This window comes from Saimiri boliviensis, chromosome 3, assembly GCF_048565385.1.
Source record: "Saimiri boliviensis isolate mSaiBol1 chromosome 3, mSaiBol1.pri, whole genome shotgun sequence".
Classification (NCBI taxonomy): Eukaryota; Metazoa; Chordata; class Mammalia; order Primates; family Cebidae; genus Saimiri; species Saimiri boliviensis.
In genome coordinates, this window is record NC_133451.1 from 15,200,056 (window position 1) to 15,214,726 (window position 14,671).

At 37.6% G+C, this 14,671-nt stretch overlaps 1 protein-coding gene across 2 annotated transcripts in view; it reads right to left on the minus strand.

The window, feature by feature from the left end:
- TAPT1 (transmembrane anterior posterior transformation 1) overlaps positions 1-14,671 on the minus strand; it is a 69,335-nt gene that overhangs the window by 51,446 nt on the left and 3,218 nt on the right. Inside the window, exon 2 of one of the 2 annotated variants that reach the window (XM_039468451.2) lies at positions 5,352-5,482. The exons of the other annotated variant lie outside the window; for it this stretch is intronic. Within the exon in view, the coding sequence (XP_039324385.1) occupies positions 5,352-5,482 (131 nt within the window). The remainder of the gene's footprint in view (positions 1-5,351; positions 5,483-14,671) is intronic. 2 annotated transcript variants of the gene reach the window in all.

Consider the following 14,671-nt stretch of genomic DNA (forward strand, 5'->3'; position numbering starts at 1 on the left):
ACTCGACTCTAAACTCTCTAGCCTGATCATTCAACATTAACTGGATCCAGTCTATCTCTTTTTTTTTTTTTTTTTTTTTTGAGACAGGGTCTCACTCTGTTGCATGATCTTAGCTCATAGCACCCTCCACATCTAGGGCCCAAGGGATCCTTCCTCCTAAGCCTCTCAAGTGACTAGGACCACAGGCGTGCACTACCACTCCTGGCTAATTTTTGTATTTTTTGTAAAGACAGCATTTTGCCACATTGCCTAGGTTGGCCAGTCTATCTTTCCAAAATGTGTTGGTGGTTTCCTGCCCACACCTAACAATTTTCACCTCTGGATCTTCCTGGCATACCTACCCCATCCTACAAGGCCCATACAACAAAATCTCCTCCTTTTTCCTTCCTGGATCCTCGTCCCAGGTCTGTCGTTTAAGCACACTTTTCCTTCTCTAAATCTTCACATTTTGTTTATACTACTTAAAAGGATTTGTCACTTTGTATCCTGTATTTTAATAACTTACGGATTTGATATCTTCTAAGCTAGGTGTGAGTCCCGTTTATCTCCATTCTCTGCACTGCAAAAGTGCCTTCTTGGAACATCGAAAGTACTCAAAATAGATGGAATAAATTAATAATTAAGTGTATAAGTGATCTTTATCTTTCTAAATTAGAATTTAAATATACCAGGGAATTTCAGAAGATCCTATAATGTGTATTTCTTTACTATTTACTGTAGCTTTAGATTCACAAAGATGACAAAATTAGTCCTTAGAAAAGGGAAAATTTGGTACCTGATGCATGGTAAACTGTTTTGGGGATCTAAATGGAGAGCATATGCTACTAGCACATACCACCACCAAACAACAGTGGAAGGAGAGATCTGTCTGGAAGTCAATGTAGAACTGCCGCATGGGGTGGGCAAAGGACAGTACATATATCTTGTGAGCCTGTGGAAGGGATTGAACACAAACACATATAAAGTGCCTAGGACAGTACCTAGCACCTAATCCTTATATAACAAATGTTATTTATTTATTCGCACAGAAATGGATACAACAGGTGGGATGTTAAGTGTCCAAGTCAAGGTGGGGTATGGGACAGTGAGAAATTACTTACCAGGAATTTCCTCTTTAGAAAACTGATGCTCCCTATCTCTGATTTCACCAAGCCTCTGGTTAAAGCACTCTGTTTCTGTTATAACCGTAGGCTTCAGGCATGTGCCCACTGAGGCCACACTCTACAGGGCCTTGCAGAAGATGGTAAGGTGTGCTATCTCTCATGGCCATTGTCCTTGGCCATTTCATGAAGGCTATGTCCTTCATGAAAGAGATCAGCTTTAGTCCCAGATAGCCTGACTAAAAGGAAAGAGGAAAGAAGACAGCTTTCCCTAGAGGTTTTTTTCTGCTTATGGTCAGCCACCCAAGAGGGCCAAGAGTCAGAAAATCATGTCCCTTGCAGGGTTATCAAAGTCAAGTTAGTGGCAAGCAAAGCAGGGAGATTAAAAGTATAATGTGAGATAAAACTGGGACACACGGAAATCCTAAAAAACACACCTCTCCCAATCACCTCCTGCTGTCCACATCCCAAAGATGAAAGCTACCCTAGCTGCAAAGAAAAATATTACATCCACCAGAAGGTAATCTAGGGACAAGAAACCTTTAAATTCCTCTCACTCTAGCAGAGTAATGCATTCACCCCGAGTTGCTGATGTGAAGGTTGTAAAAAAAATTTTACATGCTTACCATATAATTAATATGTAGATGCTTACCATATAATTAATATGTAGATGAGAAAACTTAGGCACAGAACGATTAAGTGAAGTGCTCAAGGACTCACAGCTAATAAATTATGAAGCCAAGATTCAGAGTTAGGCAGCCTGACTTTAGAGATCATCCCCTTAAACACTTTGCTATCTTGCCTCTCAATTTAGAATGCAGAAGAAGTATAGTTTAATATCCTTGGTTGTATGGAAAAGAAAAAAAAGCTCCCAAAGTAGACGATGTAAGTAGTTAGTAAAAGATCTGGTACATAGAACCCAAGGGTTGTGAGGACAGGGGAAAACATTTATGGTGGAAGAGAAGAAATGTCTCTCAAAGCCAATCAAACACTCCAAAATTATATACCCCTACATTAAAATAAGGAGTTCAAGAGTGAAAATAATGTGCTAATAATTCGAAATACTATTTAAAATATATAAGCAATTCATCTTTACTAAATGTCAAGTATAAGGTATTTATCCAATGACAATGTAACACAAAAATTGGGGGATTTGTTTTCACATTAGTAAACAGGTTCAATAAGAGATAAGTTGACCTTTATCTTAAAGTATAAAAATTAACTACATGTTTTGTGGTGTTTGCAACCTTTGTAGAAGCAAAGTGCTCCTTAATTTTCAAGTTTCTCTTCCTGAAAAGATTAGGTGAAAATATCATAGCATTTATCAAAAACAAGAAGAAAATGAGTAAGGTTTTATATATTAGAATAGACAATGTAAACAAAAAAAAGCCAATAAAAAATAATTTAGGTTACCTTGAATGTCTAGATAGGCTCTCAACTCATAATAAAAACTTTAAGTGAAATCCTACTTATAAAAAATAAAGGCCTTAAAGATATCAGAGTGAATTCATACAGTTATGAGAGATATTTAAGCCAAGAATTAAAGTGAAACTTAAATCTGCTTTCCTCTACATCCTATTTGGTTTTAGAAGTTAAGAAGAAATGCTTTAAACACAAAACCATGATGTTCTTTTGTATATTTAGGCTACAAAGCTTCCTTTTTTTTTTTTTCTTTCAGGACTACAGGCAGTTATTTATTCACAGGAATGGTATAAATTGGTTGAATAATCTCCTTTATATTTTTGAAATTATTTATACTTTGGATAACTGATACAGCCCAATGTGAAGTCATCCTCATCACAACAAATCCCCTATCAATGGTTCATTTCCTGAATTGTAATTCTTCTCTTCTGCTATTCTACTGAAAGAGATGAAGATAACATTACTACTATACAGGGAGATATAAACAAATTTGGGCCTATAGCTACTTAGAAAGCAGGCTTTAGAGCGTATAAGAATAAGGGAGAAAATAAATGTACATTTATGGTCTTCAAGTGGCATGAAGTATGTTACAAACTAAATTGTTTTTTAGTGCAGGTGTTCAATGAACTCATTTTAAAAACACAAAATAATATTAGCTACAATGCTATAAAGCTTCTTAAGTATTGTTCTAAGAGACTACATCAAATTTTCCCAAATAGGCCCTAAAGCCTTTTTCAGGGAAAACAAAAATCATTAGAAAATTATTGCAATTGTGTATATGCAGTGTTAGTGCTACTTTTCTGACATTACACATTTACATTCATACAAATGAAACCAAAGTTTCATGAAACAATACTTAGTATAGGCCATGTTCTCTGATACTTCTTCTATTTTCTTAAAAAAATTTTTGATGGCAACTTATCATATTGATTACTCGACCCATCAGTGGTTCTATAGTGGACCAGACAATACAAACATGAAGTGCTTATGAGTTCCTGTGAGAAATCTACCCCAAAACATTGCTTGTTATTTCAGTGTTGCTTTAAGAAGAAAAAGAAAGAAGGAAGCGTGAAACAAGCCTGTCTCTGCTGAGGTATCAGAATCAGAAGTGGATGTTGCCACTGCTTATTTGTGTTTTGCCACAGGAGGCGTAATAAAAGGGGTCAGACACCAACCCACTTTGAAGCAGTCCCCTGGTTGTGTTCATAAAATTTGGTGGGGGTTACAGGTAATCCCTCTGTGTCTTCCCCAGAGAAAAATGGGAGTTCATAACTACTCAGACTGGCAGGAACCAAATTCCCCTGTAGAGGGCTCAGGCCAGGTGGGCAAAAGCTGACCATGGCTGGCACTGTCCTGTTCACATATAGGCCCTGGGAGGCTGTCCCACCCACTTCCCCTGCACTGTGTCCTCACACTTCCATCTCATGGCTTATTACTAGAAAAAAGCTGAAAAGCAAGCTAATAGTCTTTTAAGACACAAGAACTGGTTTAATCTTTAATTTTTTTCCAAGTAAAAGAAACATCTGCATACCCCATTCCTTTCTTCAGACAAAATCTTCAATAAATCCCAATATATACGACAGAGCTGTTGCTGTGCTGAGGAGAAGTGCTGCCGAGAGTCCTGCCCAGTCCTCCTCCCTCCTTATCGGTCAGCCCGTCAGGCTCCCCCATGGAATCCTAGTCCTCTAGAAATGCAGCAATACGGTAATAGCTAAGCATATTTAATGATCCTCGCCAAAGGCAATCAAACTAGTGCCATATTTGCTCTCTCTCTAATCTTTGCTTGCTCATCAGATCTATAAATCCCACCCTAATAAAGAACTCCTTAAAACTTCAGCAAGTGATGCTTCACCAAGAACCTACATAAAGCAACATTTTTTAAACTGTCACTCTACATTTGGCTCTTTTTCTTCTATCAAACTGATATACTGTCAGAAATAGAGTATCAGCCAAACCAGTTGGGTCCTTACTCCTCATTGCCTGTATTGTAATAGCTCTTGTTATTACGAAGCACCAGTGAATCCAGCCAACCAAACTCTTCTGATAGCCATTCCAACAGAAAGTATGATTCCAAGAAGATGACTGGACTATCACAAGATTTATGTTACTACGGAAGTATGAAAACATGTTTCGATACAGCTGAAGCTGAATTATTTCTTCTTTTCTTTTACAAAGAAATGTTGGAATTGCTTAGATTCATCAAATCTAGCATCACCTAGGGGAGAAGGGGCTGCTTTCTCAGCCCACTTTATTAGTCTGGATAGGATAAGGCACAGCCAAGGGAATAAGATACGTGAAGATGTAGTGCTGCTGTTACTACACTCACCCGGTAATATGATGCTTCCTGTGATAAAGATTAAACAAACCATCTTTTTCTTTCAAGAGACTGTCTTGTATCTTTATAAATATGTGTGCTTTCTGAGAAAGTGAAACCTTTAAAAAGGCTGAAATTAAATAATTTATCATGCTGAATGGGGGAAAAATCTGTTTCTAGTAAAACAGAACTGAGATGAACTAAAAGAGTACAGAAGTAGAGATTAATTCCTTAAAAGAGTTATTTGGATGTAGCACATAATGACAATAATAGGCAGAAAAGTTAAGATTTGGATAGATCTATTTATATCCTATCATTGGGTCTTGCGTTAAAAATTGTAACTTTAAAGCTTCTTCCTGTAAGGAAATTTCCACTCCCCCAATACATTTACTTATTACATTATTTCAATTATTTAAAAAACTCAACTCTAGCTGTCCACCATTTTTTTTTTTTGCATAGTTAATACTTTTGACGTTACTTTCAAAACGATGTCTGGTAATGAAAAAAAATAGTACCTTTTCCAATTCTCTTGGTATTCGCAAACAAGTGTATACTCTTTCTCTTCTTTCTGTATACTTGGCCTCATTATGTTCAAGGAAGTACCCTCTTGTTAGTTCAGCACTGAGGAACCTCAATAATGAAAGCTCTACAGAAAAAGAAAATGACAGAAAACAAAAAGAACAGTATTTATCAAGGAACTTACACACTCACTAGGGCCATAGGTAATATACATTCAAAACAAAAAGACCAAAATAAATGTAATCTATAATTCTATGCCTAGAACTGAACAACTACACACAATGATCAGCAAGCATTTTTGAGAAAAGTATTTTTCTGTGTGGTATAAACTGAAAATGCCACAGGAATATGGAAGGGAATGATTACTAAGGGCTAGAATAGTCAGAAAAGTATTTTTCAAGAGCTCAGTCTTGAGTCTTACAAGTGATACAGGACCTGGACTGGCAGAGATGAGGGATGGAAAATCAGTAGTTATCAAAAATATATAAAATAGAGCGATATATAGAGTCAAAAGGGAGCCAAGTCACCCAACTGGCACTGCTTTAGTCCAACAACCATTGTGGGCGAATTACGTGGATATTGGTACCCCAGCTCCCTTCTTAGTTCAGCCTCAGAGATTCTGCACAAATGTCTAAATAATGCCAAACGAAGACTTATCAACATGATACTAATAATAGTTTCACAAAGTGGAATCTCAATTAGATCAGAAAAACCTCCCTTTCCTTGGATCTTTCCATTCACCCATGTCTTTCCCTTGTTTCTCTAAAGCAAATTACACTGTAATCATCTCATCTCAGATGAGAAAATCAAGGTCAAAGGAAGTTAAATACCATCCACTCACTACAATTGGCAGCTTGAGGTGAGAAGCTAAGGCTCTGGATGTTCCACACCACCTCTTCTCAGTGCATTACACTTCCCTAATGGCCCATCCCCTCAATGACCCTCAGCACCCCTTACTTCATTTACACCTTCCTACTTTTACTCTGCAGGAGGTAAAGTCTATTCCAGAATGCAGGTTACCAAAAGGTTTCCAACTGTCCACTGTTCTCTTTGCTCTGAGCTGGCCTTGTGGTCCTTTTTACCAAATATGGTATTAATGTTCCCTCCAAAAAATGACAAAGGAGGAAGGTTGATTTCATTTATGTGGATCTATTTAAGGAGTTACCCCTTCTGAGTGCTATGATCTAAAGCTTATACGTGAGGTGGAAAGAATTTATAGTAAAAAATATCCTTGGCAGGGTGTGATGGCTCATGCCTGTAATCCCAGCACTTTGGGAGGCCAAGGTGGGCAAATCACAAGATCAGAAGTTAAGATCAGCCTGGCCTACATAGTGAAATCCTGTCTCTACTAAAAATACAAAAAACATTAGCTGGGCATGGTGGTGGACGCCTGTAGTCCCAGTTACTTGGGAGGCTGAGGCAGGAGAATCACTTGAACTCAGGAAGCAGAGGTTGCAGTGAGCTGAAATTGCGCCACTGAAGTACAGCCTGGGGGACACAGTGAGAATGTTAAAAAAAAAAAAAAAAAAAAGAAAAAGAAAATCTTAAAAGCCCTTAGAAAGACTTAGAAGCCAACTTGATTATGGCTCTGAACAACAGGTCTGCAACAGCTTACCTCCTCCAGCACTTAAACAGATGCCTAATTCTTTGGGTACTATGTCAAGTGGCTTGCTTATGTTAGGGTTTATTCCATATTCATGTGTGCATACTCTCTCTCTCTCTCTCTCTCTCTCTCTCTCTCTCTCTCTCTCCTTCAAATACCAGCTTCATAATCTGTTTGGGGAGCCAGTGTTACCATGAGAGATATCTGGAGCTGAAACAGCAGGAGAGAAAAGCAGACTTCTTTCTATCTGTGTCAGCCTCAGGCATAGGAAGTGGAATCTATCTATGTGTTGTACTTTCTCTCTTCAGTACATTTACAGTTGAAGTCATGTGGGTCACATGTAGGCAACATGTGAAATCTACCGTATATATTAACAGACATTTGGATTTAAAGGATTTAGTCATCAAATCCATGTAGAGTAGAACTTCTGGTTAGCAACTTTCTAACATGTTCTATGCTGGCTAGAACCAGAACGAGATCTGTTCTTTCAAGAGGAGAAAAAAACAAGCCTTTTGAGTTGCAAACAAAAGCAGCCAAGACTAATGAAAGATTAAAAAAATCATACTCAGTTCAGTCAGTTTTCCAATTAGGAAGAAAAGTATGTTTCAATTTGTTGGTATCTACAAATACCAGTTCTTTCATGTAAAAATTGAAAAGCACAGGACTTTCAGAAGCAGAGGAGATTCTACATACATAATTTTTTACTGACCTTAGTGAACTCGAATTTTGAACTCCCAAGGTCACTTCACCACACTCTCCAGACAGCAGCCAACCCTGCAGCTTTCCCATCCCTCCCTCCCACCCAAACCTGATTCACTGCTGCTCTTCTCTCTTGAATGGCTAATTTTTCCCATCTAAGTCTCTTTGGTAGCTCTTCCACCTCTACCTGATTCTGAAGTGTTTGCTGGTTCAGTGCTCTATTCACTATAGTAAAATGTCAGCCCTCCTCTAATGCTGGTATTCTCTAATATGTCCTCATCATTTTTTCTAGTATTTATGTCCTATACATACTTTGTTTCCTATATATTCCTAACTAAAATTAAAATCACATCAAAATCCTAAAGTCATCACATCTTCAGCTCTGGCTCATATTTCCAACAGCCTCCTCTATCTGGATATCTCATAGACACTAAATCACCTACAAAATGAAAGCAGTATTTTGCCCACTGATTCTGCACCTCTCCTGAAGTCCAGACTTTAGCTCCTGGCTTAACCAGTGACACACAATTGCACTAGAAGCCCAGGGCCCCAATCTTGACAATCTCCTCACTCTAACACTAACTTCTTCCCCTTTTTCCTATATTCCACCCTAGTTTAATCCTCCCTACCTCTCTCAAGGTTATTGCAAAAGCTTCTTGACTAAGCACCATTTTTCCCATCTTTCCTCCCTTCAATGCTAACTCAACCTGGCAGCTAGTCAGCACCTCACACAGATCAGATATGGCTCTGAAACCTTTCAGTGGTTCTTCGTTACCTACAGAATAAAGTCCTATCTCCTCAGTGCAGGCCATCCTAGAGCCTTTACAACTGGCGACAAATCATCTATTTAGTCATGCTTCACGCCTGACTCGTCTGAATCTATAGGTCACAATTTTCTGCTTATCATATTTTTCATTTCTCCCAAACATGTCAATGGATTCACACTGGTCCGAGAATTCTCTATCAGTTTTCTAGGAGTGATCATGCCCAGACGTTACCTTCTCTGTGAAGACTTCCCTAAGTTTCTCAGGCAGAGTCTGTTCTTTCCCCTGCTTGGCTTCCACAGTACCTGCACTTGCCTGTGATTTTCCACAGCTTACTACATTCATTTTCTTGTCTGGTTTTGTCATTTACCTTTGCATCACTAGGACCCAGCACATAACAGGTACTCAGCAAATGTTTGCTAAAACGATATATGGGTCAGAGAAGAAGAAAAATCACAGAGAACAAAAACCATCAGACAGTGAAAATCTAAAAACGAAATAGAAAGGGAAGTGACTAAGAAAAGAAAGAATTACAGACATAAAATGAAGTGGCCAAATTAGTCTCTTTAGGCAGCAAAGAACAGAACTGACACAGAATTGAGGAAGCGATGCAATCGGCCAAATGGGCTACATTTTCATGTGGGTGATTTGTCCCTTCTGATATAATTTCTGGAATTTTCCCATTTTTCTTTATCACTAAATTTCTCTACTGAAAGATGATCTATATGAATACAAAAGTGGAATTAGTCAAAATGTTCAATAGTAATAGAATTGCTTAATAAATAACAATGTACCAATATTAAAAAAAAATCAGAAGTGGCAAAAGAAGAGCATACCAGATACTTGAGAAAAGAACTTGGGATTATGACAGAATTGTTCTGAGACTCAGGGAGTTAGCAGGGAAGGAGTGAAAAGCTTCACTCAATGTAGCAGCTATTGAGGATACAGGAGCCTCTACACTGTATGTGTAGCTAAGTGACTATAAAGGTAACCCAACAGGTACCTGAACTTCATCCCCCTGAGGAAACAAGGTACCATGATGCAGTCACAGCCAGTGAGTGCCCTGGCTTCAGGAATGAGGAGACCCTCACTGTCAACACTAAGTTCAAGGAAAAAAGGCAGCCCACAAGAATGCCATTTGGGTTAAAGAGATCAGAAACACATTACTGCACAATCATTTAAAATTTTTAAAAGCAAATTAAATAAAAAGGTTTATTTGGGGCCAGGAGTGGTGGCTCATGCCTGTAATCATAGCACTTTGGGAGGCCAAGGAGAGCAGATCACCTGAGGTCAGGAGTTTGAAACCAGCCTGCCCAAAACAGTGCAACCCCATCTCCACTAAAAATACAGAGGCAGGAAAATCGCTTGAACCCAGAAGGCAGAGGTTGCAGTGAGCTGAGATCACCCCAGTGTACTTCAGCTTGGACAAAAAGAGCAAAATTCTGTCTCAAAAAAAAAAAAAAAAAAAAAAGGTTTATTTATATTCTCCACAATGGAGTCTTCTCTGGTGACTGCAGATAGATGACAGCTTTGACCATAATGCGAGTTGTGTTGTGACCTACAGAAGAGCATGGGACTAGCAATCAGAAGAAGGGAGTCCTGGTACTAACCCTCCACACATTAGTCCTGGGACCCTGGTGCAGTCACAGATGTCAATTTTACCGAAGAGAAAATGGAAGCTTAGAGCAGTTTTTTAATACCTGCCAACTGTTTGCCTTATCCACAGAATCATCAAAGGACTAAGAGAGTATTTGTATGAAAGTATATAAAATCTGCAAAGCATGACGCAGTGTCTTGAACTACTTCCTATTAACCTCACAAGTACTGTAGTATTACATTCCGGTTTGGTGATTATCTTCTTGTTCTATGGTTAAAAGGTAATAATAACAAATAAGTATATTTAATAAACTATATCACCTAAGTAATTTTCTGTAAACAGGTTGTCATACAATGTAAACACATGAGTGTTTTAATTACAAGTACAAAACAATGCTGTGTCAGGATTCTACCTCTAGATATACGAGAATTTTAATTATAAATACTAGTTTAGATTCTACAATGAAGAATTTAAAAAGTCAAATGATAAAAACATATCCTATTTTGAGTGTACAGCTCTCACAACTATGAAACAGGTTCTACTGTTATACCCATTTTGCAGCTGAAGAAACCAAGGCCCCGAGAGGCTAAGCAGATCTCCAGGGTCACAAAGGAAGCAAGCAGAAAAGCCAGAATTCAAAGTCAAGCATTCTATGGGTAGAGTGTGTGTGCTTTTCACTATTAGATAGCTTTGCCTACCATTGCATCAAGTGCTTTTGTAAACATGCCACTGTGTTATTTCTGGAAAGTTAGGAGCCCTCTGTCCCTACCCTTTCTCTGCACTCCCATTGTACCTTGAGCTAATTTCTGTGAAGCTAATTTCTTTACTAGTTGCTCCCTTGCAAGACCATGAACCTTCTGAGAGCAGGCCCCATGTATCCCTACATTCTCAAAGTCCAGCCCCGGGTGAGTTCTGAAAGTAAGAGCAGTCTTTGTGTACAATTAGCACCATGCTAATGGGCTGGGGAACTGTTTTAAATGATACATTAAAGAAATACTAACCACAACAACAAAGTTTCATAAGGTTAAATATCTTGAAAGCTTTATCATACCTCCTTCTCACCTAGTCCTGGAGAAGTGGGCGTATCTTAGGGATTAGGATCCTTCTTTTACAGTATAAGGCAGTTTACAAAGGTCTTGCACAAACTACTTCATACAATTCTCGCTACAATCATGACAGTTAAAGAAAGTAATTAATGGTCTCTATATTTTGCAAATGAAAAAACTGAGGTTTACAGAAGTTGAGAGACTTGTCCAAAGTCACTGAAAAGCTAAGGGGTAAACTCGTAATAGCACCTAGTTCAGCATGCTCTCTCCCCTATATCAAAATGATCATCCATCTCTCTGACAATTATAATTTGGCTGTGATTCACAGTGAAGGTGGTAGGAGAGTGCACTGCCTCGCTGCCAGAGCCATCCAGTTAGCCTTGCTGCTTCTGTTCTACCGGGACCACTCCCACCTTTCCTAGAAAAGGTTGCATGCGCCACTCAATCCTCAGTGCTGAGGTATACCTGCGTTTCAGTGTTTCACTTGCTTTTATTTTGTTAAAACTGCTCTCTAGCATTCATTCTATAGACCTATCTGAACTTATCTGTCCTAGGATTTTGGGTATAGTTGCCTGGGTAAGTATTTAGCAAAGCTACTGTTCTTTACCTATGGGTATCATCAAGAACTCTGATAGCTAAGTACATCTTAACTTCTGTCAGACTTTCACGTTATTTCAGTCCTTCTAAGCAAAACAGTCACTCTTATGTCAAACAGCTACCTTTACGTTTTAAGAATAAGTATTTTTCAAAATAAAATAACCCAAGTACTTACTTTATGAACACTGATTTAAGTTTTTTAAGATGTCAGTTAATTTTAGTTCATTTATCTCAATCTTACCAGGAAGAAATATCACTCAGTAAATGTCTTTTAAAAATAGACACTTTGGGAGGCTGAGGTGGGCAGATCATGAGGTCAAGAGATCGAGACCATTCTGGCCAACATGGTGAAACCCCGTCTCTACTAAAAATAGAAAAATTAGCTGGGCATGGTGGCGAGTACCTGTAGTTCCAGCTACTCGGAAGGCTGAGGCAAGAGAACTGCTTGATCTTGGGAGGCAAAGGTTGCAGTGAGCCGAGACTGCACCACTGCACTCCAGCCTGGCAACAGAGCGAGACTCTGTCTCAAAAAAAAAAAAAAAAAAAAAAAAAGAAAAAGAAAAAGAAAAAAGAAAAAGGAAAAAGAGAAAAGAAACATTTTACTGTTTAATTATAACATAAACAAATGCTTCTATATTAGAAGAACTATGTTCTGTCAACTGTGAATTTTCTTTCTTTTTTTTTTTTTTTTTTTTTGAGACAGGGTCTCACTCTGTTGCCTGGGCTGCAGTGCAGTGGCAGCACAGTCCTGGCTCACTGCAACCTCTGCTTCTGGGGCTCAAGCGATCCTCTTACCTCAGCCTCTCTAGTAGCTGGGACTACAGGTACATGCTACCATGCCCAGCTAGGTTTTGTATTTTTTATAGAGACTGGGTTTTGCTATGTTGTCTAGGCTGGTCTTGAACTTCTGGGCTCAAGCAATCTACCCGCCTTAGCTTCCCCAAGTGCTATGATTACAAGTGTGAGCCACCATGCTCACAGTCAACTACTAGGAAAATAATACCAATCGTCAATCCAAATCAATTCCTTCAGCATATTTTTACATGATCACCTCCTACCACAGAACTGCCCTTTGATCCACTACCTTAAATTGAGAAAAAAGGATAGTATAAATTGCTTTTTCCTCAACTTTAAAAGAAAAAACACAATATTCAATTATCTTCTAAGAAGTCTTATTTTAGAAATAAGAACCTAATATTAAAAAATATTAATTAAAAGTAATGAGTCATCATATTTACATGTTCTGTAATATGCTTAAATATATCTTTCTTAAAGTAGCATTGAGCATTTAAAAAGTTGGAAAGTAATATTGGTTAACTGTTAGGAAAATATGAAACATGCAAATCTCCAGTCTTAATATAAAACTTTAGTAAATTTTATTGTTTACACTAAAATATTAAATAAGCTTATTAAACAAATATAGAGACACACTCTTGTACAAGGCCAGTTAGTAATCAACGTTACTGGGAATCAATAATAAAACAGCAATTTTGCCTTCCTAAGTCAAACGTTAAGTAAAAGAACCATTTTATACAATATATTCAAGTTTGTAAGATCTTCAAAAAAAAATGTTTATGGTCTCATTTAGGGGAGTGAAGAGTGGAATATTTATAAAGGTACAGATGGAAAACACATATATAAAAAACGTGACTTTTTTCCAAGGACATAAAGTTAAAAAGCAAAGGATTACAAATGAGAACAGAATTTCATTAATTTAATAGTCAATGCTATGTAGTCTTTCTAGAGATGTCTTTTATGCTAGTAGTACCCAAATTGGAGCACAAATGAGCTGCTAGGATTGAATTTTGGAGAGTAAACTAAGTTAAAGTTAAAAATTGTAAAAAGCCAAGACACTGAACTGATCAAAAACCTAAATCAGTAACTTTTCATTGTTCGTTTAGTTTATACATACTAATTAAGTAAAGCAAGTGAGAATTTTAAAAGCAAAGCAATAGTTTGTCAGAAGAAGTTAATTTTACTTTGTGACTGGTTTGTTGTTACTCTAAGTCATTTCCCAGTTTGATAATTATTTTTCTTTGTAAATAAGTTAATTTACTCTAGATCATAATTTTAGAATCAGTCACCCTTTAATCATCCATTAGGTTAAGTTTGGGGCCCCTGGAATAACTATGCGATACAGGCTATGGATGGTGGAAACTGATTAAATGAAAACATATTTTAATAAAAATGTGGTACTTTTAAGAAGAAACTGACAAATTTTCAACTACACAAAGAATAGGACATATGTAATATGAATAGTTAAAACCTTTGTCCCACTCAAAATCTTTTCAAAATCTTTTGAAGGTATTACTAAAAGTTCAGTTGACTTTTCTGGGTTTCGATCTTCCTGCTCCTGCTCAATCTCTAACAGACATGAAACAAGAAGAGGTCTAACCATGGTTAAAGGGAGAGGAGAGAGGCAAAAGAGATGGATAAGAAGTTGAAGTTTTAGAAGTCAAGAGTCACTATTAAAGGAACAAAGAAATAGGTTTACGGCACTGTTACCAGTAGAAACAATATGTTCACCTATACCTGACTTCAAGCTTTCTCGTTTTACAAGCAATACCTATCCCTATGCATCTCCAATATCTGCATTACACAGGTATTGTTTCATCCACACAGGTAGGTGCTACCCTTATTTACACCAAGCCTTCTGTTAAGTCTCCATGGTGACTAGAACCAACCTAGATGCTTCAGATACTGAACTATCTAATAGTGGCATTATAAAACAGAGCCAAATGGATTAGGCAAGCAGTCTAAGCAAGTGCAGAGTTTACAAAGCAATTCAACAACCCAACCAAGCCAAAAACACAGATTTCCTAATGCTTAGTCCAAAGTTGGTTTGCTAGATTTAGATTCCCAAATAAAAATATGGCTATACAGAAACTCTCCTTCCAAGGACTTCTGCAGATGAATCAAGTGAAGTACAAGCAGAAAAACATAATATGTGTTTATTATTTGGTTTTATGTCAAAAGGAACAACAGAAGTTGGTATATTTTTAAGGACAGG